At 46.9% G+C, this 25,047-nt stretch overlaps 1 protein-coding gene across 1 annotated transcript in view; it reads left to right on the top strand.

Moving 5' to 3' along the window:
• The window catches only part of LOC110485733 (xylosyltransferase 1), a 127,837-nt gene extending 103,644 nt beyond the window's left edge, over positions 1-24,193 (top strand). The window contains exons 9-11 of the mRNA XM_036940395.1: positions 3,431-3,626; positions 16,922-17,255; positions 20,482-24,193. Coding sequence (XP_036796290.1) covers positions 3,431-3,626; positions 16,922-17,255; positions 20,482-20,819 — 868 coding nt within the window. The 3' untranslated portion in view covers positions 20,820-24,193. The remainder of the gene's footprint in view (positions 1-3,430; positions 3,627-16,921; positions 17,256-20,481) is intronic.
• Positions 24,194-25,047: the final 854 nt, after the last annotated feature.

Here is a 25,047-nt window from a genome sequence, read left to right as displayed (position 1 = left end):
GGACTGTTAGTTCAGTAACGAGGCCTACTGTTGACACATTTACCAATGTAGATTTACCCCGGTGTTACCATACATTTGCGATCCATAGCATCTAGCTTCCTGGATCAGGAGACGTGTCAGCTGGTTCTTTTATGTATTTTGTCTCCATACAGTTACTTCCACGGGTGAAATGGCCGTTGTTATGACACATTTGGGATCCCTGTCATCGATGGATGCTAAAACAGGAAGCCAGTTTGAAGCCAACGTGTCTTTTGTCTTAGTTAACTGTTACTGTATTGTAATACCACAGTTGCAACACGTTTGGGACCGGCAGCACCTGCGGTAGCTAGAAAATGAAACCTGCGTTAGCTGAGTCTCAGGGCCAATGCACAGGTAACTGCCAAAATAAAGGAAACACCAACATAAAGTACTTTAGTAGTTGCCAGAACAGCTCCAATGCACCTTGGCATAGATTCTATAAGTGTCTAGAAGTCTGTTGGAGGGATGCGACACCATTCTGGTGGAATTGTCAGTGTTCCAACCAACGTGAGATGTACTATACGCCCATGTTTCTGCTGCTGGCAGCTTGTATTATCAGTCTGTTTTAGATCCAGTATAGTTCCACATAAGCAGGCTGGATAGCAGGCAGGCAGGCAGGTAGTTCTGCATTGTGGGTAGCTGCAGGGGTCTCTGGGTACAGAGTCAATATGAGAGGAAGCATGTTTCCACCTAGCTGCACACACACACCCTATATCTATCGTTTAACTACAGCTGTTTCTACTCATGTCTCTGCCTGTAAATTGGGAAGGAAGGGAAACGAGGTTCTGTGTGTGAGGGCATCTGTGAGTATACGTGTCAGTCTGCAAAACTGTAATTGTGGGATCATGAGCATGTGAGAAAAGCATTTGCTGCGAGGAAACAAGCAATTTTCAGTCTTTCACACTAACATATCCACACCCAACTGTCACACATGCTCGCATGCACACACACACACACACACACACACACACACACACACACACACACACACTGGGCAATGTTTGGGGCCATGAGAGGCTATGTTTGTAGAGCTTACAGTGTGTGTATTAGACAGCAGGGTGGGGCTGCCATGGGGGGATGGAGAGAAGGAGAGACAGAGGGGAGGAGAGGGGGATTTCTGTCTTTTCACAGCCTGCTGGGACTCCAGTGGGGAAGGGCTGAATGGAGGCTCTATGTACTGCAGTCTCTCTCTCTCTCTCTCTCTCTCTCTCTCTCTCTCTCTCTCTCTCTCTCTCTCTCTCTCACTCTCCCTGTCTCTACCTCTCTCGCTATCTCTCTCTCCCTGTCTCTACCTCTCTCTCTCCCCCCATCTCTCCCCATTCACTCTATGCTCTCTCTTTCACCTACTTTCTTTCTCGCTCTCTCGCTCTCTCACTCTCTCTTCTCTCTCTCACTCCCTTCTCTCTCTCGCTCTCTCAACCTCTCTTCTCTCTCTCGCTCTCTTTCTCCCTCTGCCCCCTTTCTCTCTTTCTTCCTTTCTCTCTACCTCTACCTCTCTTTTTATCTCTATCTCTCTCTCTTTCTCTAGCTCCTTTTGCCTCTCTCTCTATCTCTACCTCTCTTTCTCTCTCTCTCTCTCTAGCACACACACAGACACACACACACAGACACACACCCAGACACACACACACACACACACAGACACACAACTGTCAAAGACGTCAACGTCATGCATCCCCAAGAGTCAATGTATATTTCAAATTGTGAGTACTTCAGTCCCACCCTGTAGGTCTGTAATAAATAACTGAGTAACTGACTCAGTATCAGAGAGTGGGGAAACCTTTATTATTACTGCTAGGGGCCATTGTACACATCTCTGTCAATCTCTGTCTGTGTCCCAAACGGCACCCTATTCCCTATATAATGGGAACGAGGGAGGGAGGAGGAGAGAGGGATAGCGAGAGAAGGGTGTGGAGTGCTCTCCGTGAGCTGGTGTAAATATTTGCTGTTCTGCTTGTCAGGGTAGCTAGTGCTGTCGGGCTGGGACGGGCACACACACACAGCGCTGTCAGGCAGACTGACTCCTGGTTCTACTACTGGAATACTGATGAGAAGGCTGGTGGGCACATACACATGAGAGAGAGAGAGAGAGAGAGACAGAGACAGAGAGAGAGAGAGAGAGAGAGAGAGAGAGAGACAGAGACAGAGACAGAGAGAGAGAGAGAGAGAGAGAGACAGAGACAGAGACAGAGACAGAGACAGAGAGAGAGAGAGAGAGAGAGAGAGACAGAGAGAGAGAGAGACAGAGAGACAGAGAGACAGAGAGAGAGAGAGAGAGAGAGAGAGAGAGAGAGAAACACAAACACACCCTGTTTATTTTCCCAGTAGTCTCTGCTCTCAGTGCCAGCCTTCTGCCACATGTACAGAATCAGAAAAAACACTCACTCACTCCACACACACACACACACACACACACACACACACACACACACACACACACACACACAGCCCCCAGAACAATATAGCTGTCAGGGATAGCCTGGACTGGCAAGCTGATTGTAACATCAAGCTGACTTCTTAATGGTGTCCCAGACAAGTTCAACTTTGTTAGTGTATGTGTGTGGAGGGTGTGTGTGTGTGTGTTTTGACCTCTTTGTTTTAGACCAGCAGTTTTCAACCTGTGGTCCGAGGACTACCTGCTCCGCATATTATTTAGTATTTGTAAAAAAAAAAAAATTTTTAAGTTTGTTGTTGTAGTTATTGATTTGGTCGTCCCCAGAATGGCAAAGGTTGGGAACCGCTGTATTAGACAATATGTGTGTTACGAATTGGTGTGTCATGGTTATCGTCAGAGGCATCGGGCTGTGACTAACTTAATATATTACTGCCAATATACCCAATGACTGTATTGGGTTGGTCCGGGGCAGGCTACAACTGCAGTCTGGTCTCAGTCAGTCTGTCCATTCCTAGCCTTAATAATAGTCTCCACAGCAACAGATGTTTTATAGGTCATTGAATTAATGCCTCTTCCCTTCACACAATCACAGAAAGCACAGCACATCCCCCTAACCTTTACTTTAGCGTCTGAGACATTAGCAAGGCCCCGCTAGTGAACTTTAGCATCTACAAACATTAGCATTTGTAAGCAGTTTCCAGTAGTTGTTCAATAGATTAATCTAGATACTCTCATTTTACACCATTGGCCTTTTAAACAGCACTGGTACCATATCAAGTTCACTAATGGGAATCTCAATGGGTCTGTCTGTTGGGTTACCACTGGTGTTGCCATGTAAAAACCCTGATAAAGTAGCCTGGTCCCAGATTTGTTTGTGTTGTTGTCAACTCCATTGCTGTCTCGGTCAAAATGAGTGACAGTTGGCATCATAGCCCAAACAGACCTGCACTCAGGCTACTGATAAAGGTCTGTTGAGAAAGGTTGGTTAAAAAGAAGTGTTTCCTCTTGGTTTGCCAGGTATTTCCCCATGGGCCACCCGGTGTCAGTGCATCTCTACTTCCAGTCGGACCAGTTCCAAGGCTACCTGGTCCAGCACCACGCCACTAACCTGGCAACCAGCAAGCTGGAGACCCTGGAGACCTGGGTGATGCCCAGGAAGACCTACAAGGTGGCTTCCCCGCCCAGCACCTTCACCAGGTTGCAGTTTGCTGAGGTAACTGTCCTTCTTTTGTTGGTTGTATAACGTTTAGGTAATGTTCACATAACATTCCCAGAACAGTAACACTGTGATATCACGACTCCGGGTATGACCCAGATGCAGACACAGGAGGCAGATAGTACAGTTCTCAGATTATTTATTAGAAACGTGTTGCAGGCAAAGGGCAGGTTCGTAATCAGGTCAGAGCCAGGCAGGTACAGGACAGCAGGCAGCCTCGGGGTCAGGACAGGCAGAGATTCGTAATCAGGTCAGAGCCAGGCAGGTACAGGACAGCAGGCAGCCTCGGGGTCAGGACAGGCAGAGGTTTGTGATCAGAGTCAGGCAGGTACAGGACAGCAGGCAGCCTCGGGGTCAGGACAGGCAGAGATTTGTAATCAGGTCAGAGTCAGGCAGGTACAGGACAGCAGGCAGCCTCGGGTTCAGGACAGGCAGAGGTTTGTGATCAGAGTCAGGCAGGTACAGGACAGCAGGCAGCCTCGGGGTCAGGGCAGGCAGAGGTTCGTAATCAGGTCAGAGTCAGGCAGGTACAGGACAGCAGGCAGCCTCGGGGTCAGGACAGGCAGAGGTTTGTGATTAGAGTCAGGCAGGTACAGGACAGCAGGCAGCCTCGGGGTCAGGACAGGCAGAGGTTCGTAATCAGGTCAGAGTCAGGCAGGTACAGGACAGCAGGCAGCCTCGGGGTCAGGACAGGCAGAGGTTCATGATCAGAGTCAGGCAGGTACAGGACAGCAGGCAGCCTCGGGGTCAGGACAGGCAGAGGTTCGTAATCAGGTCAGAGCCAGGCAGGTACAGGACAGCAGGCAGCCTCGGGGTCAGGGCAGGCAGAGGTTCGTAATCAGGTCAGAGTCAGGCAGGTACGGGACAGCCTCTGGGTCAGGACAGGCAGAGGTTCGTGATCAGAGTCAGGCAGGTACAGGACAGCAGGCAGCCTCGGGGTCAGGACAGGCAGAGGTTCGTAATCAGGTCAGAGTCAGGCAGGTACAGGACAGCAGGCAGCCTCGGGGTCAGGGCAGGCAGAGGTTCGTAATCAGGTCAGAGTCAGGCAGGTACAGGACAGCAGGCAGCCTCGGGGTCAGGGCAGGCAGAGGTTCGTAATCAGGTCAGAGTCAGGCAGGTACAGGACAGCAGGCAGCCTTGAGGTCAGGGCAGGCAGAGGTTCGTAATTTGGTCAGAGTCAGGCAGGTACAGGACAGCAGGCAGAACTTGAGAAACAGGAAGACGGTAAAGCACGCTGGTAAGACAAGACGAACTGGCAACAGACAGAGAACACAGGTAGAAATACACAGGGGATAATGGGGAAGATGGGCGACACCTGGAGTGGGGGCGGAGACAAGCACAAAGACAGGTGAAACAGATCTGGGCGTGACAGACATCTTTTAGAAGTAGACACCTTATATACAGTAGCTTCACCAGGCTACAGTTCGCTGAGGTAACTGACACACCGTTTTTTCGGTTGGAGTTGTAACATTTATGCAATTTTCTTATAACAGTCACATAATATTTACACTCTTTCAGTAGACGCTGCCCCCAAATCAAGCTTTATTTCTACAGCACATTTCAGACATGGAATGCAACACAATGTGGTTCACAGGGAAAATAAACAAATAAAAACAATGAAAATAAAAACAGAAGTATTTACTACACAGCTAACATAGGAGGATAAAAAAAAATGTTTTAAGATCTCTTTTAAATATGTCCACTGTTTCTGCCCCTCTCAGGTTCTCTGGCAGGTTGTTCCAGAGGCTGGGTGCATAATAACTAAAGGTGGCCTCTCCATGCCTCTTGGTCCCAGGCTTTGGGATAGTTAAAAGGCCAGTGCCAGAGGACCTGAGGGACCTACTGGGTATATAACTTAAAAGCATGTCTGACATGTATTGGGGTGCACAATCGTGGATTGATTTACAAACCAAGAGAATGATTCCTCCAGGACAAGCAGAGGTTAAAACCAGTATAATGTGTGCTCTTCGTCTGGTCTTGGTCCGTAACCGTGCTGCAGCATTCTGTATGTTTTGCAGTTGACCAATGGCTTTCTTGCGTAGACCAGACTATCAAGGCACAAGGCGAGACCCAAATGCAGACACAGGAGGCAGATGGTTGGAGTCTTACAATGTTTATTAATCCAAAGGGGTAGGCAAGAGAATGGTCGTGGACAGGAAAAAAGGTCAAAACCAGATCAAAGTCCAGGAGGTACAGAGGGGCAGACAGGCTCGTGGTCAAGGACGGCAGAATGGTCAGGCAGGCAGGATGGTCAGGCAGGTGGGTACAAAGTCCAGAAACAAGTAAGGGTCAAAACCGGGAGGACTAGAAAAAGGAGAATGCAAAAAGCAGAACGGGAAAACCGCTGGTTGACTTGGAAACATACAAGACGAACTGGTACAGAGAGACAGGAAACACAGAGATAAATACACTGGGGAAAATAAGTGACACCTGGAGGGGGTGGAGACAATCACAAGGGCAGGTGAAACAGATCAGGGTGTGACACAGACAGGAGAGCTACACAGTAGTCCAACAATAAGTACCTCGGTCATGTCTTGATTTAGCTGGAGGAAGTTGTGAGCCATCTAGGTATTTAACTCACTAATACAGTCTAATCTATCCGTGGAGCTGAAATCCTCTGGTGACACAGAAATGTAAAGTTGTGTAAAGTCTGTGTAGCAGTGAAATCAATGCTGTGCTTTCTGCCAAGGGGTAACATATATAAACTGAACGGTACCAGACCCAAAATCAAACCATGTGAAATTCCACCATGTCACGTTCTGACCTCTATTTCCGTTGTTTTTGTATTTATTTTAGTATGGTCAGGGCGTGAGTTGGGTGGGTAGTCTATGTTTGTTTTTCTATGTTTTGGTCTAGTTCTATGTTCGGCCTGATATGGTTCTCAATCAGAGGCAGGTGTTCGTCATTGTCTCTGATTGGGAACCATATTTAGGTAGCCTGGGTTTCGCTGTGTGTTTGTGGGTGATTGTTCCTGTCTTTGTGTAGTGTTCACCAGATAGGCTGTATTAGGTTTCACGTTCCGTTTGTTGTTTTCGTATTCATTTAGTTATTTCATGTATCGTCAATTATTGATTAAAGAACATGAGTAATCACCACGCTGCATTTCGGTCCTCTCTCTCTACAAACGAAGAACGCCGTTACAGAATCACCCACCACACCCGGACCGAGCAGCGTGTTAACAGGCAGCAGCGAAAGGAGGACGTTATGGACAGCAACGGCATGGAGTATACTAGTTGGGAGGACGAATTAGACGGTAAAGGACCTTGGGCTCAGCCAGGAGAATATCGCCGCCCCAAGGAAGAACGGGAGGCGGCGAAAGCGGAGAGGCGCTGGTATGAGGAGGCAGCGCGGCGTCGTGGATGGAAGCCCGGGAGTCAGCCCCAAAAATTTCTTGGGGGGGGGCTAACAGGGAGTATGGTTACGCCAGGTAGGAGACCTGCGCAAACTCCCTGTGGTTACCGGGGGGCTAGAGAGACCGGGCAGGCACCGTGTTATGCTGTGGAGCGCACGGTGTCCCCAGTGCGGGTGCACAGCCCGGTGCGGTACATTCCAGCTCCACGTATCGGCCGGGCTAGAGTGGGCATCGAGCCAAGTGCCATGAAGCCGGCTCTACGCATCTGGTCTCCAGTGCGTCTCCTTGGGCCGGCTTACATGGCACCAGCCTTGCGCACGGTGTCCCCGGTTCGCCTGCATAGCCCAGTGCGGGCTATTCCACCTCGCCGCACTGGCAGGGCGACCGGGACCATTCAACCGGGTAAGGTTGGGCAGGCTCGGTGCTCAAGAGCTCCAGTGCGCCTGCACGGCCCGGTCTATCCGTCACCACCTCCACACCCCAGCCCTCCGGTGGCAGCTCCCCGTACCAGGCTGTCTCTCCGGCCCATCCGTCCAGAGCCTTCCTCTTGTCCGGCGCCTCTGCCGGAGCCTCCCGCCTGTCCGGCGCCTCTGCCGGAGCCTCCCGCCTGTCCGGCGCCTCTGCCGGAGCCTCCCGCCTGTCCGGCGCCTCTGCCGGAGCCTCCCGCCTGTCCGGCGCCGCTGCCGGAGCCTCCCGCCTGTCCGGCGCCGCTGCCGGAGCCTCCCGCCTGTCCGGCGCCTCTGCCGGAGCCTCCCGCCTGTCCGGCGCCCCTGCCGGAGCCTCCCGCCTGTCCGGCGCCGCTGCCGGAGCCTCCCGCCTGTCCGGCGCCGCTGCCGGAGCCTCCCGCCTGTCCGGCGCCGCTGCCGGAGCCTCCCGCCTGTCCGGCGCCGCTGCCGGAGCCTCCCGCCTGTCCGGCGCCTCTGCCGGAGCCTCCCGCCTGTCCGGCGCCTCTGCCGGAGCCTCCCGCCTGTCCGGCGCCTCTGCCGGAGCCTCCCGCCTGTCCGGCGCCTCTGCCGGAGCCTCCCGCCTGTCCGGCGCCGCTGCCGGAGCCTCCCGCCTGCCCGGCGCCTCTGCCGGAGCCCCTCTGTCCCGAGCAGCTGCCCCTCTGTCCCGAGCAGCTGCCCCTCTGTCCCGAGCAGCTGCCCCTCTGTCCAGTGGGGTCATTGAGAGGGGTGGGCAGGGTGAGTAAGCCACGGAGGCGGACAATAAGGCGGACTAGGACAATGGCGAAGTGGGGTCCGCGTCCCGCGCCAGAGCCGCCACCGCGGACAGACGCCCACCCAGACCCTCCCCTATAGGTCAAGGTTTTGCGGCCGGAGTCCGCACCTTTGGGGGGGGGTACTGTCACGTTCTGACCTCTATTTCCGTTGTTTTTGTATTTATTTTAGTATGGTCAGGGCGTGAGTTGGGTGGGTAGTCTATGTTTGTTTTTCTATGTTTTGGTCTAGTTCTATGTTCGGCCTGATATGGTTCTCAATCAGAGGCAGGTGTTCGTCATTGTCTCTGATTGGGAACCATATTTAGGTAGCCTGGGTTTCACTGTGTGTTTGTGGGTGATTGTTCCTGTCTTTGTGTAGTGTTCACCAGATAGGCTGTATTAGGTTTCACGTTCCGTTTGTTGTTTTCGTATTCATTTAGTTATTTCATGTATCGTCAATTATTGATTAAAGAACATGAGTAATCACCACGCTGCATTTCGGTCCTCTCTCTCTACAAACGAAGAACGCCGTTACACACCATGTGATATGCATTTTCTCTGAGTTGTGTTCACCCAGGGTGACACAAAACTCTCTACCGGTTAAATAGGTCCTAAACCAATGTAGAACTGGGGAGGCCAACCAACCTCTCCAGTCTGTCCAGAAGGACATCATGGTCAACAGTGCAGAATGCAGCACTTAAATCCAAGTGTACAAGGACAGAGAGATGTTTGGCATCTGTGTTGGCTGTAAGATCATTTACCACTTTAACTAAGGCTGTCTCTGTGCTGTGTGGTTTTTCCAAAAAATACAGTTGGCACTTAAAAAAATCATTTAGCTGTTTCAAAACCAATTTCTCCAGAATTTTGCTTAAGAATGGAATGTTGGAGATTGGTTGAAAATTGCTAAAAGCTGAAGAATCTAGATGACTTTTCTTCAGAAGGGGTTTCATAATAGCTTTTTTTATTGCAGTGGGGAGAGTGCCTGTGAACAGGGAGTGATTAACAATAGCTTACACTTCTTCAGGTATGCAATTAAAAACTGTTTTGAAAAAGGTGGTGGGGACAGCATCGAGAAGACAGGTAGAAGACTTAAGTTGTTAAGTTGTGATATCACTGTCTGTGTCAACCAGGGAAAAGAAATCCATAGTGCCTTTGCCTGGTTGGCTAGGTCACATATCATCAAACTTCTCATCGGGTCTTGCTTGACTGAAACCCAGCCTACTGTTGTTTATCTTATCTCTGAAAAATATCGCCAACTCATCCCATTTAGAAGTGGAGGAAAGTTCACATCGTCAATTGAGAACATTTGCTGAGGTAACATGTCATGTTGTGGGTTGCGCAACGTTGAGGTAACGTTCACATTACCTTTAGCAGATCTTTCAGCACATCCATTTCTATCACCGGCTCCTGTATTGATTGTGTTCGACCATTCATTATCCAGTCAATGGACAACGTAATGGTCAGTCAGTCTGACCATTAACTGAGGTACATTGTTTCGAGGTTGTGGGCTACAACTTTTACCTAATGTTCACGTAACATTCGCAGTCATTCAGCAGCCCCTGTCATTTAGACTAGAGTGCCCGGCAGTTGTCCAGCCACTTAGTCAAACAATGACCTCTATGTGTTAGCAGTATATACAAGCCCTGAAGTGTCTGGCACAGAGAAGCATGTTGTATAAAATATGATTGGCCAGATCAAATATATAGTTCATGGTGACCTTAGCTATATTCATCGTTATGGCAACCTTCCAGGGAGTACACACACACACATTGGCGGCAGGCATTAAAACACAGGATTGGTAGCCTTGTAAAATGTAAATTGATTGAATTCATCAGATTTGATGTGGATTAGAGCCTCACCAGCTGCTTATTTGTTGTTTACTAATGAAACGTAGACTACTCACCTTCATGCCCGAACGGCTTCCTGATAGCGTAGTTATGTTCGTATAAATAATGACCCTATTTCTACTTCTGGGGATGTTTTCTAACATCAGCTATGTCTTAGTGAGCCAGCGAGCACTTTTCTGTTTATCAGGGGGGGGTTGAGAGTGAGTGGATGAGAGCGATCGTCTTTTCTGGTTTTCACACTGTCAAGTAGAACCCTCTGAAATGTCAGTTGATGTCCTCGTATGATTTCCCTCTCTGAGGTGATAAGTCGGAGTGAATCGGACCTTTTACTCTTGACCTTCGACCTATTGACCTTTGTAACAGTTCCGAAGCGACACTAGACTGTGAGGCAGTCATGGGCACAGGGAAGCCTCTGAGGCGTTCTAGTCTAAAGAGTTGTGAGTGACAGCAGAACGACGCTGGCACGACTTTATCTGAGTACTCGACATCGCAAAGGACTTTCTGTCGGTTGCTTAGTTACAATGACTGTCAGTCAGTCAGTCAGGCAGCCAGAGGACAGATAGACGGTCATGACAGAGCTAAGCAGTTATAGTTGACTGTTGTGAATGTCTGTCAGGCAGATAAACCATGTCTGCAGCACAACTTTAAAATACAGCCTTTTCCTTCCATCTATAAACTCTCTCTCTGCCCAATTTTTACTGGCATTGCTCTCTAACATTGCTCTCTACCTCTCCACAGTGGTCTTAATAGACTTGCTTCCAACAACTATCCTAAATAAGTGAGGGATAGATGACAGACTACTCCCCTACTAACAGACTACAGTTGTAGCGGTGGTAGTAGATTCCTATGTAGTCCGGTGGGTCTGTATATCATGTATGACTTTACAAGGTCTCTCCCTCCTACCGCCTAGAATTTCTCCCTCTGCCCCCTTCTAACTTCTACCATAAACTGGGGAGGCAGCACAGTCTGTCCCTCCTACCTATAACCTCTCTCTCTTTCTTTCCCTCTAACCCCATGCATCCCTTCACAAGACTGTCTCTATCTCCTTTCATTCCAATCTCTTCCTCCACCTCTCTCTAACTCTGCATAAGCAGGACAGGCAGGACAGAGGTATCAGTAGTAGCTGCCTGTCTGTATCGTAAGCGCCTTTACTCACGGTATACGTACAGTAGTAGGCTACGTCACCCTCCCACTGTCACCCACTACTGATCTGGCAACCTAAGACCTGGCAACCCGCCTCCCCCCATGGGCACCCGCGTCAAAACACCTAATGCTGTGGTTTATGTCCTCTACTAACACTTTAGCTACAGTACAGTAGTACGTCACCCTCCCTCTGTCCTCCACTGCTGACCTGGCAACCTCACCCCTTCCCCAGCATTACCTCAGCAGCACAACACTTCATCTTGTAGCTTAAGCCCTCTACTCACACATTACGTCTTACAGTGGTACTACCACTGCTGACCTGGCAACTCAACCTTAAAACCCTCCACCCCATCCCTCTCCCCCTCCACCACACCCCAACAACCTCACTGGCGCCAGAGTCAAACACCTCCCCATAAAACATGACAAGTCAATTTCCATCAGGCAGTGGTGCGGGCAGCCACGTCCAACCAACCAGACCACATCTGGTCTTGATTTAAAAAATGTTTTTTTACTGTGTGTGCGTGCGTGCGTGCATGTGTGTGTGTGTGTGCGAAACAGACAAAGGCCCCCAGGGTCCTGTTGGGTTCTGGGCCTTATTAGTGTCAGTCTTTGTGTATGGAGGTAATGCAGGTGTTAAATGCAGCTAGACCCAGGCCCGGAGCACTCCCCTGGGACAGCTTGAGATAGCTGGCATCCTTACCCACGTCCTCTGTTTGTCAATTAAGATCTATGGAGAGGGGGGTAGGGAAGGGGGGGGGGGGTAATAGGTAGAGCGAGGGAATGAAAAGGGGATGCATGCTACAGGGTGAGGGAATGAGAAAGGGATGCATGCTACAGGGTGAGGGAATGAGAAAGGGATGCATGCTACAGGGTGAGGGAATGAGAAAGGGATGCATGCTACAGGGTGAGGGAATGAGAAAGGGATGCATGCTACAGGGTGAGGGAATGAGAAAGGGATGCATGCTACAGGGTGAGGGAATGAGAAAGGGATGCATGCTACAGGGTGAGGGAATGAGAAAGGGATGCATACTACAGGGTGAAGGAATGAGAAAGGGATGCATGCTACAGGGTGAGGGAATGAGAAAGGGATGCATGCTACAGGGTGAGGGAATGAGAAAGGGATGCATGCTACAGGGTGAGGGAATGAGAAAGGGAATGCATGCTACAGGGTGAGGGAATGAGAAAGGGATGCATGCTACAGGGTGAGGTAATGAGAAAGGGATGCATGCTACAGGGTGAGGGAATGAAAAGGGGATGCATGCTACAGGGTGAGGTAATGTAAAGGGGATGCATGCTACAGGGTGAGGGAATGAAAAGGGGATGCATGCTACAGGGTGAGGGAATGAAAAAGGGATGCATGCTACAGGGTGAGGGAATGAAAAAGGGATGCATGCTACAGGGTGAGGGAATGAAAAAGGGATGCATGCTACAGGGTGAGGGAATGAGAAGGGGATGCATGCTACAGGGTGAGGGAATGAAAAAGGGATGCATGCTACAGGGTGAGGGAATGAGAAGGGGATGCATGCTACAGGGTGAGGGAATGAGAAAGGGATGCATGCTACAGGGTGAGGGAATGAGAAGGGGATGCATGCTACAGGGTGAGGGAATGAGAAGGGGATGCATGCTACAGGGTGAGGGAATGAGAAGGGGATGCATGCTACAGGGTGAGGGAATGAGAAGGGGATGCATGCTACAGGGTGAGGGAATGAGAAGGGGATGCATGCTACAGGGTGAGGGAATGAGAAAGGGATGCATGCTACAGGGTGAGGGAATGTAAAGGGGATGCATGCTACAGGGTGAGGGAATGTAAAGGGGATGCATGCTACAGGGTGAGGGAATGTAAAGGGGATGCATGCTACAGGGTGAGGGAATGTAAAGGGGATGCATGCTACAGGGTGGCGGAATGAGAAAGGGATGCATGCTACAGGGTGAGGGGTTTGACTCCAGGGTTTCCAGATCAGCAGTGAAGGACAGGGGTGGCTGGTAGCAGAAGTACTACTGTGCTGTCACTAAGTCAAGTGTGAGTTAAGATCATACACTTAAACAAGCTGAGGTGTTGGACCAGGGTTTGAAGTGAAGTGTAGAGAAAAGGTCGGAGGTCATCGGATGAACCTGAAGTGGGTCAGAGGTTAATCCCTGTTTGACCGGTTCTCAGGTGGTCAGTACGGTCGTACACTCAATGAACTGTGGATTTGTAGCTGTGTTACTATTTGTCTCCACTCTCCAGAATACAGTCGCTTCAGGAGATTCATTCAAATTCCAATTCAAGATATGAAAAGTATGATTCATTTTCAATGAGAATATTGCATTTCCATTCACTTCCTGAATTGATGGTTGAAATAGAATTGAGCCAAAACCATTACTGAAATCCAATGTTATCTATGCCCATAGTACCTTACCCAGATTTCTCACAGAACAATTTAGAGTCGGGAGGCGGTAGCCTGCAGCCAGTGGGTTATAGTGGCATTTCCTCAGTCAATACGCTTTTGATTTCAGTCTGTGGCCTAGAATCAAACCACTGACAATCAATGTGATGTTTATGGTGTGATATGCCAGTGAGGAAAACTGAAATAGAATAGAAAACAAATTGAATAGAATCAATAAGAATAGAATAGATAATGAATTAGCATGAGGGATACTCTTCCAGACCTGCAGAGAATGAATAGCATAGCTGATAGACGTTCTAGTTAAGGATGTTGAGGATACTAACAGGGAAAGTAGTAGTTTGGTAGAGAAAATAGGGGTCGGTAACATTATTGAGTTGAAGGGTACCAATTTTGCACACTAAATTGAGGTGAATTGAATTGAAGGGAGGCAGGGCAATATCCTCCAGTTGTTGTTGCAGACATTGTGAAACACACACATACACACAACCACAAACACAACCACAAACACACACACAACCACAAGGAAAATATAGTTTTGGTTGAGAAAATACAGGTCAGTTGAATTACAAAATTGAATTACGGAAGTGCATCACAGGCTGGCAAGATCCACTTATGGCTCAGGCAGTGTGAAAACACACATACACACAACCACACACACAACCACAAACACACACACATACACACAAACACAAGGAAAATATGGTTTTGGTTGAGAAAATACAGGTCAGTTGAATTACAAAATTGAATTATGGAAGTGCATCACAGGCTGGCAAGATCCACTTATGGCTCAGGCAGTGTGAAAACACACATACACACAACCACACACACAACCACAAACACACACACATACACACAAACACAAGGAAAATATGGTTTTGGTTGAGAAAATACAGGTCAGTTGAATTACAAAATTGAATTATGGAAGTGCATCACAGGCTGGCAAGATCCACTTATGGCTCAGGCAGTGTGAAAACACACACACATACACACACGTACACACAGACACACAAGGACAATCTAGTTTTGATAGAGAGAATAGAGGTCAGTTAAATTACAAAATTGAATTACCAAAGTCCATCACTTTACAAAACTACAAAACACACACACACATGCACACACACACACACACACACACACACACACACACACACACACACACACACACACACACACACACACACACACACACTAATGTGAAGAGTGAATTAAAGTGAAAGCCAAGATCCTCTCACAGTTTATGTTTTCCGACATCGTGACACACACACACACACACGCGCGCGCACCGCACCACACCACACCACACCACTAATTTCTCTGTGGAGGTTGAGTCTATTTATAGTGTATAGACTCATTTCTCAGTCGGCCTAATATTGAGTGGAGTGTTCCAGTCAGCCCATTGATCTGTGGTCTGGTGTTAATCACTGGGTGTAAGGATGAGCATATCCTCAAGCCTTCACCATCCCTTCTCATCAACCCTCCTCCTCATCATCCCTCATCCTCATCCTCATCATCATCATCCCTCCTCATCATACCTCATCCTCATCATTCTTCCTCATCATCATCCCTCATCATCATCATCCCTCATCACCCTCATCATCCCTCCTCATCATCCCTATTCATCATCCCTCTTCATCATCTCTCCTCATCATCCCTCCTCATCATCTCTCATCAACTTCCCTCCTCATGTTTCCACAAGCGCCTTAGATTAATCTGCATCCTCTTTCTCTCTGTCCTCCTTCACTATCTCTGATCTTCACTCTCTGTCCTCCTTCACTATCTCTGATCTTCACTCTCTGTCTTCCTCTTCCTTCACTATCTCTGATCTTCACTCTCTGTCGTCCTTCACTATCTCTGATCTTCACTCTCTGTCCTCCTACACTCTCTGTCCATCCATCTCACTATATATAGTCATGTCTCTGAGTACAGTATACCAAACATTAAGAAACCCTAAGGTGTCGAAAGCGTTCCATTAGGATGCTGGCCAACGTTGACCCCAATGCTTCCCACATTTGTGTCAAGTTGGCTGGATGTCCTTTGGGTGGTGAACCATTCTTGATACACATGGGAAACTGTGGAGCGTGAAAAACCCAGCAGCGTTGCAGTTCTTGACACAAACCAGTGTCCCTGGCACCTACTACCATACCCCATTCAAAGGCACTTCATCTTTTGAGTTGCCCATTCACCCTCTGCATGGCACGCAAACACAATCCCTGTCTCAATTGTCTCGAGGCTTAAAAATGATCCTCCCCTTCATCTACACTGATTGAAGTGGATTTAACAAGTGACAGCAATAAGCGATCATAGCTTTGACCTGGATTCACCTGGTCAGTCTAATGTTTTGTATCGTCAGTTTATATCATCATGCTCTCTCTGCCTGTATTCTCCATCTCTCTCTCTTTCTCTCAGTATCTAAGTTATTCATCTCTCACCTCTCTCCCCTCCAGCAATAGTCTTAACCAAATTAAATGGAGTTAGGGCTTTTCATCTTCCCATCTCTCTCTCTCTCTCTCTCTCTCTCTCTCTCTCTCTCTCTCTCTCTCTCTCTCTCTCTCTCTCTCTCTCTCTCTCTCTATGTCTCTCTCTATGTCTCTGTCTGTGTTGTTATAGATTGATCCCCAGCCCCCCAGAGGGTTAGTCAAGGTGTTCACTCTTCACTCAACATATACACTGCTGCCTCAGTCGGCCTGTCTATCGATCACACAGGAAGCTGCAAACCAACACTCACATTACACATCAACTGAGACTATCTTACATCTTGAGTCTACATAAAGCCTTATGAGACATACTGGAAATCCTGTATAAGCCTATACACATAGAAAGTCTACATAAAGCCTTATGAGACATACTGGAAATCACATAATGCACTACTCTAGACATGATAGGTAACGGCTGTACTAATGTTTGAAGCTGCACATCAATGCTGACATTACAGATGAAGTGAGACTAGTATACAGATGTAGGATCTTAATTTGAACCAGTTTGCTACAGCATTATTCCTAATGGAAAATCAAGTCTGAAAATGTCAAAGTGGAAAGCCTTTTTAGACCTGGGTGATCAAATTAAGATCCCACATCTGTACACACTGGAAATCACGAGTCTGTACAGTAGACATGATCCATGATGGTTGTGTGAATGGTGTGGGATACATATTATATCACAACTACAATTTCCCATGACATTACAGTGTAGAGACGAATTCACATTCAGCCTATTTTTCTGTTCTTCATTTGCCTCAGTTAATGTTGTATGCAAAGTATGCATGAAATACATTATACGGTTGGACATTTCAGATCCAGTGAATTAATTACACAACTCCCTTTTCTCTCGCCTTCCCCCCTCCGTCCCTTCCTCCATCCCTCTCTCAGATCGGCACAGAGTGGGATGCCAAAGAGCGCATGTTCCGTAACTTCGGTGGTCTGATGGGTCCCATGGACGAGACAGTCGGGATGCAGCGGTGGTCCAAGGGCCCCAACGTGACCGCCACCGTGGTGTGGATCGACCCCACCAACGTCATCGCTGCCACCTACGATATCCTGATCGACGCCAGCGCAGAGTACACCCACTACAGACCCCCCCTGAACCAGCCTCTCAGGCCTGGGGTGTGGACCATACGGGTGTTGCATCACTGGAGCCCCGTGGCCGAGACGAGGTTTCTGATTAGTCCGCTGGCTTATATGAAGCATCAGCCTATAAGACAAGGTAAGAGTACAGCCACAAACACACACACACACACACACCACTGGCTTATAACAAGCACTAGCCTGTACGGTAAGGTAAGAGTACAGCCACAGACACACACACATACCACTGGCTTATAACAAGCACTAGCCTGTACGGCAAGGCAAGAGTACAGCCACAGACACACACACACCACTGACTTATAACAAGCACTAGCCTGTACGGCAAGGTAAGAGATAGGCCTATATATAGTGCAGGTCTACAAGTGACATGAGTGTCAGTCTGTGATGTATGTGATATAATTGATGCAGTGTGTCTTGTCATGTTATAGGCCTATCATGGATACACACGCAAACACAAAAGCACATTTCCCATGAGGCCCTGCTGTGTTTACGATGCTCTTTCTAATCAACCCTCTGAGCCGTTGGAAGCCCCAGTTGTTTGTCACCAAGTCGACCGTAATCACCCTCAGTGTTTCTCATACATACTAAACAGTATGTTAAACACCTCCATATCACGCCGAGGAACACAATTACACAATTAAATCAATCTGCCTGTGTTAACTATAAGGGACCAGGACCCCTATTGTTTTAGCTAGAGTAATCGGCTGCTGTGAAAGTCACCCGAGAGTTGAGATGCTAACCTCGGGTGTGGAGGCATATTCACAGCCCGACCTGTTTTATAATCGCACTGAGACCATTTTTTAATTATGAACAGAATCAACAAATAAAAGTTAGCAGGCTTTGCCCTGGCGCGCCGTGGGGTTTGGGGCCATGTGTGTGAGTGAGGAGAGAGGAAGCTAAAATATTCATCAATTGTTCATGAGTGTTTTTGTTTGTTTGATAGTTCGCTCGTTTGCTTTTTCTCTCAGTTGTAAATCCCTGTTGATGGGAACAGAAAATGGATTAACTCCACTTCCCCTCAAACTCCAAACTCTGTACATAGTCAGAATGCTAAATTCACTCCCAAAGACTTTGGAGATGAGAGTAAATCGACGCCCTTTCTCCACTGTTTATGGAAGATAATCCTGAAACGTACTGCTATGCTCTCTGAGATTATACTGTTGTTGAAATGTTTTACACTAAACTTTTTGGGTTAAAATAGCCCAGTTGGCCCATAATGCAAACAGTAGTCCTAAACTAGATCCACTGCAGCATAGAAACTATGGAAACATGTGCGCTTCAGTATCAAACAGCCTTATATGGACTACAGTACAGTAGTTATCCAGTACTGAGGATAAAAACCTTTATGGGCTAGTTTCCCAGACACGGATTAAGCCTGGTCTTGGACAAAGAAGCACTTTCAATTGAGAATCCTTTTTAGTGTCTGGGAAAGCAGCCTTCCGGCTCCTACTCCTGTTGGATGGGGTTAGATGTCCTTAGATCCCATAGTCCTGAAGGTCGTGGTGGCACAGTAATCCTGCAGCCTTGGCCTCCTCTCCACCTGCTTCCCATACAGATTTACAACCCTGACTATCTCCAGGTCTTTCTACTGCACGTAGCCTTCGTGGTGTGTCTTCTGTTGTTGCCCTGGCTTAGCGCTGGCACCGTGGGCCCTCGCACACACACACACACACACACACACACACACACACACACCCGCACGCACACACACACACACACACACACACACAGTAAAGTCGGTAGTTGGCACCGGGCAGTGGCAAGCTTGGCAGAACAACCAGGTGTCTGACTGCATCTCTGTCGCTAGCCCGTGAAAACGCTAGCGGCTAACAGCAGGGTGCGATCCCGGCACTGGCAGAGAGAGAGGGAGAGGAGAGGAGAGCTGGGCTAGCGTACAATAGCCAGGCTGAGGAGGGACGGCAAGCGCCCCGGTGTTAGGGGCACTGAGGAATGTACAGCTTTACCTTCAGGAGTTTTAGGGATGAGGTCATGGTCTCGTCTCGTCTCTGCCCCCTAGCTTCCAATGGCTTTATAAAAAGACACGAGGAACAGTCGTTGAGTTGTTTTACCAATTTGTGGCTTAGGCAATTATTTTATCTCTTGAGGGTATGAAGAGGCTTATAAATGTATGGTGTGTGAGAAGATGGTCCTATCTGCCCTCTAGCTTCCAATGGTTTCATAAAGAGACACTAAGTGCAGTCATTGAGACACTTGGTGCAGTCTCCCACTTTGTGGCTTAGGCTTACCCTAGAGAAATCAATAGCATGTAATTAACCAGTAACACAAAGTTTGGTCTCATCAAATGAGTTCACAGTTCCATTCCACCCTTTACAATCAAGTCAAAGTGGTTCAACTGATTTTCCTACTTAGATTCCCCATTGATGACTCTGTCTGTTTACCTGCTCATTTATGAACACTATCTCCAGGACAGTCTCACCATAAAACATGAACAATCCCTTTATGAACACTATCTCCAGGACAGTCTCGCCATAAAACATGAACAATCCATTTATGAACACTATCTCCAGGACAGTCTCACCATAAAACATGAACAATCCCTTTATGAACACTATCTCCAGGACAGTCTCACCATAAAACATGAACAATCCCTTTATGAACACTATCTCCAGGACAGTCTCGCCATAAAACATGAACAATCCATTTATGAACACTATCTCCAGGAGAGTCTCACCATAAAACATGAACAATCCATTTATGAACACTATCTCCAGGACAGTCTCACCATAAAACATGAACAATCCCTTTATGAACACTATCTCCAGGACAGTCTCACCATAAAACATGAACAATCCCTTTATGAACACTATCTCCAGGACAGTCTCGCCATAAAAAATGAACAATCCCTTTATGAACAAATCCATTTATGAACACTATCTCTAGGACAGTCTCACCATAAAACATGAACAATCCATTTATGAACACTATCTCCAGGACAGTCTCACCATAAAACATGAACAATCCCTTTATGAACACTATCTCCAGGACAGTCTCACCATAAAACATGAACAATCCCTTTATGAACACTATCTCCAGGACAGTCTCACCATAAAACATGAACAATCCCTTTATGAACACTATCTCCAGGACAGTCTCACCATAAAACATGAACAATCCCTTTATGAACACTATCTCCAGGACAGTCTCACCATAAAACATGAACAATCCCTTTATGAACACTATCTCCAGGACAGTCTCACCATAAAACATGAATAATCCCTTTTTGTCCCCCTCTTTCTCTCGCTTCATCTCTCTCTTCATCTCTCTCTCCATCTCTCTCTTCATCTCTCTCTTCATCTCTCTCCCGCTCACTCTCCCTCCCCCAGAGGACACGCTGAAGCTCCACAATGGACCAGCCAAGAACAGTTATATGGAGCAGAGCTTCCACGGCCTCAACCCCGTGCTCAACATCCCTGTACACCTGGGCCAGGTGGAGCAGGCTAAGCGCAACGCCGCCCTGACTGGCCCCCCCTTGGAGAACTGGGTAGACGGCCTGGTGGGTGCGATGTGGGAGGCTGGGGACGTGTGTTCCACCTCCATGACAGGGGGACCTGGAACATCCTGCCCCGTCATGCAGACCTGCGCCAAGACCCCCTGGAGCTCGCTCAGCCCGGACCCCAAGTCCCAGCTGGTTCCGCCGCACGCCGACGGGCGCATCAGGTAGCAGTGGCACCTCCGGCTGGACGGGAGGCCACACTGCCGGTCTTAAGTTTAAATAATTTATTTTTTAAGTCTCCTTTTTTTTCAGTCGATGTAATGGATCAGAAAAGAAGAGAAAAGACAGAAGTTGTGTTTTTTTTAAGGTTGGTTGGAGGTTGTAGGAACGTTGAAGAGGAAGAGAATGTCTGGGGAAGGTTCTGTGGTGTTTCAGACTCCTGAAGTCTTCCTCTTTGGGGTTTTTGCCGGCTTTGTCGTGTTCTGTTTCCCAATGTATTTATTTTAATCTCACCGCTGAGTTTACTGTGATTGATGCTGTGTCCGACGTAGAGACAAATGTTGCTTTGCCAAGCACCTAGTAAGGCCGCCTAGTCTGCTGCTAAATGGAAGAGCGATTGAGAAGTCAGTCAGAAGTCAGAGTGTTCGGGTGGAACAGGATAGTCGACACTGGTAGTGGACCAAGTTCTGGGCCCGTATTCACAAAGCCTCTCAGAGTACGAGTGCTGATTTAGAATCAGTTTTCTCTTTTAAATCATAATGAATATGATTATATAGACCTGGTCCTAGATCAGCACTTCTACTCTGAGGTGCTTTGTGAATACGAGGCCTGCTTCTCATGTTTGGTTTGGCCTACATGTAGGGAGATAGACTGAACCGCAACCTCGGAGGGTGTCGCGAAGATGTATCTTTTTTTTTTAAAAAGCAAAATTCCTTGCCTCGATCTTTGCGTATGACTGACAAAGTTACAATGGCACAGCACTACTTATTGACTTTCAGTGCCTGAACAGGAGAAAGGTGTGTTGGTGTGACTGGACTATGGAGTGGCATTAGTGCCAGTAGAAGTTGAATTCAATTCATGAATGATTGAAACTAGATTCAGTTTCTATTGGCACTGATATCACTCCATACTGGACAGCCTGAAACTTGAAATGAAAGTATATCAGCTGTGCTTTCGCAAGAAAACAGACTCTCAAGCTTATTTTTTCATTTCCTTTTCTAAGATGTTTTGTTCATTTGTTTTTAACGACAGTTTATGTTGCAAGTATGAAACAGAATATCTCTTAAAGTTATTGTCGAGTGAATGGAGTGAGTTGTCCACAAGTTGCTATTTATTTATAAGTTTATATAAATACAGAATATTTTTAGTCAATGACTAAATGACTACAACGCTGCTTTGGCAGCTCGATAAATATTTTTTTGTAAAGAGAAACTGCCTTTATTTACAAAGGCCGATGCCCCAATGAACCTGTGTACCTATTTTGGGCGCAACAAACCTAATGCCCACCTGTGTGTCCGTGATGTCTAGTCTGAATAGCTCTTCCTGTCTTGGTTCTTTCGTTGACTGTTTGCCAAGTCTTCATCACACGGGGAAGCACCCAGGACTGAAAGGTCACAGAAAGGTCAGCTTCCTCCTGACAACCTCCCTAACAGAGAAGTAAACAAAAAAAGACAGAAACTCTCCAAAATGTGTGTTGAAGTCATTTCGTGGCGATGTTACATTTCCTACTCGGTTCCGTGTCAGTACCAGGATGTTAGTGATTGATGATGCTGTTCATGCTATGGCAAAAATGGAAACAAATAGTGAATTATATCTTGTATCTCGATCAAGGAACTGTTGGATTGGGCCCAGGCATCTTTGGTTTTCACCTGTTCTACTACATGCTAAGTTATTTTGCTGCCATCAAGACTCTCTCTCAGTGTACCACAGTTCAAACATAGCCTAGAGCACAGTGCCCCCTTCTCCAACCACCATGGAGGGTAACTACGATCTGCCGCTTCGCTTGTTTGGCTTCAACTCAATTCTCCTCACAACCTAATTTGGTCCCAATTTAGAATCCAATCTGTGATTGTCAACATGATTTGGCAGTCAAACGTGCTAAGTGAATGTTTTCACCAGGGCTCATCAGCGATCATTAGTGAGTTAATCAATGGCCCAAGTTCACCTTGGACCTTGTTGGATGTATCGATCCTAATAAGTGTCAGTCCTGTCACTCAAACTTGAACTGTTGTGTGTTGTTGCCATGGTTACAAAGAAGGGCAATTTTGCCTATATAGGGCTCGCCAGCTTCTAGTGCTAAAACCCGGAAGTGAGTTACCTCTGGTTTGTTCAGCCTTTCCTATGGGGAAAGAATGGGGTTTTGGGATGAACACTGAAAATAAGGTCAGAGGTTAACACCGGCTTAGGAGATCTTATACAGTACACTTTGTTCTATGAGATAATATCAGTCAGTTAACATGAACTTTATTCATTATGAAGCCTTTATGTGCTTTTTTTTTATTACATAAATGCTTCAAAATTCACAAAGTGACGTTAGCTGATGAAGATTAACTCCTAGAACAAAACAAACAAGATCTCCTAACCCTGTGTTTACCACAGACCTTATTTTCAGTGTTTATCCAAAAACCCTACAAAATTGCCATTCATTTTCCCATAGGCTTTGTCCAACAAACCATGGCGGATTTAGTGCCTACAAAAAGACTCCGTTACTATTTCTCTGTATTAGCTAGCTAGCTAATAACATTAACAGCTAGATCCAGATGTGACCCTGACCTCCTTTCACTGGCAGTGCCATTGTCACATTGAAACGAATACTTAAATTGACGAATACTTTGCCCGTTGTTCAAAAGTACAATTAGCATTCTCGAGAAGTGAATTGAAATATGTTACTCGATGTAAAAGTCCTATTTTGTTACAAAAAAATGAAGAAAATGTACATAAATATTTTGTATTGAAAATATGTTTAAAACTCATTCTATGTAAATACCGATGCAGTGTGGAAAGATTATGAAGTGGAATTATAGTAAAAGAAGAACTGATAGCTAGTGTTACTTGTTGCTAGTTGGCCACAGAGTGATTTTAGGTACATAACATGTTTCAATGTTTTGGACAGATCTAAGGAGTAAGGAATGACTCAGAATTGGGTAAAGCTTTTAATATTATTCTTCGCCTTTCAGAGAACATCATGACATATTGTTGTTCTCTCTGCTGGAATGTATTGTTCAGCAACTGTTGCACAAACGTCTCTGAACTCAACGTTTCCCGAAGCTTCTGGGGAAACGTCAAAGTTTCCTAAAGTTTCAGGGGGAAACTCTGTGCCTTAGCCATCTATCTATACTCCTGCCTAGGGGACTCTTCAAACGTTCTGTCCGTCTATGAGCATTAAATTGTTACGGTCATTTTTACTTTCCACAAAAAGTGAAAGAAGAGCACCAAGAGTTAGTCGACGTGATTTGATGAAATCTGTAACACCAAAAAAGATGTCCGCTGTTGTAAATACCAAGCCTTCTTGTCTTTCGCTTTTACATTTTTGTGGATATTTTTTTTGTTGTTGGTACATTTCTCTGACTGCTTTCTTTTGAAATAAAAGAGCTCTCTCTAAATCTTGTCTCGTTATTGTGTGGATTTCTATTCTTAAACACTTCAAGTTTATGACATCACGAAATCCTTGTAACACATGTCCTTCTCAATTATTTATGCACGTTTAAGTAGCCATAATTGCATTTTACTATGGAAACAAAGCGTAAATTACACCGTAATTCAAGTGATAGCACAGTCAAACAGTTAAGTCATTCCCACAGTTGTTTAATAATCACCCCAGCTTCACCCTCTTAAGTATTTGTTTAATTACCTGAAGTTGCTTCCACATGTTTTCCATGACTTAACTGAAGAATCAACCTGCCGTCGTCAGCTGTTGAGCACCAGAGACGCGTACACTGTGCATGTGGCAACTCTCCTGTTTTCAGCCTATTGACAGAGAGTGGAGAGAGTTCAGGCCTTAAACAAATACTGTACCATATGTCTCAGAGGCAGGCAACCGTGTGTAGATATAAAACAAACCACCTCAAACACAATATGCAGTAGCCAGAGATTCGGCTTCCCCTTTGCCTTCCAGAGATAATACATCTAGAAAACAGGGGACCTCACCAACAGTCAAACAATCCTCTTTCAATGTGCTGTGCGATGAATGATGCCACCATCGTTTGTGGAGGTCTGACCAGAGAGAACCACTTGGGGATTCTGTGATCGTCTTCCCATCCTTCGTCATCAGAACAGAATAGGGGTTCTGTGTGATCCTCCCGGGCCTCTATCATCACACACACACAATCATCCCACACATCTTCCCGGGCCTCTATCATCACACACGATCACAGGGTGTACTGAGCCTCTGACAGGCCCAGATCAAAGGGACACTACAGACCATAAGATCTCACGACGCTCCCACAAGGCTCCGAAC

This window comes from Oncorhynchus mykiss, chromosome 13, assembly GCF_013265735.2.
Source record: "Oncorhynchus mykiss isolate Arlee chromosome 13, USDA_OmykA_1.1, whole genome shotgun sequence".
NCBI classification, from domain to species: Eukaryota; Metazoa; Chordata; class Actinopteri; order Salmoniformes; family Salmonidae; genus Oncorhynchus; species Oncorhynchus mykiss.
This window is presented reverse-complemented; position numbering and strand designations above follow the sequence as displayed.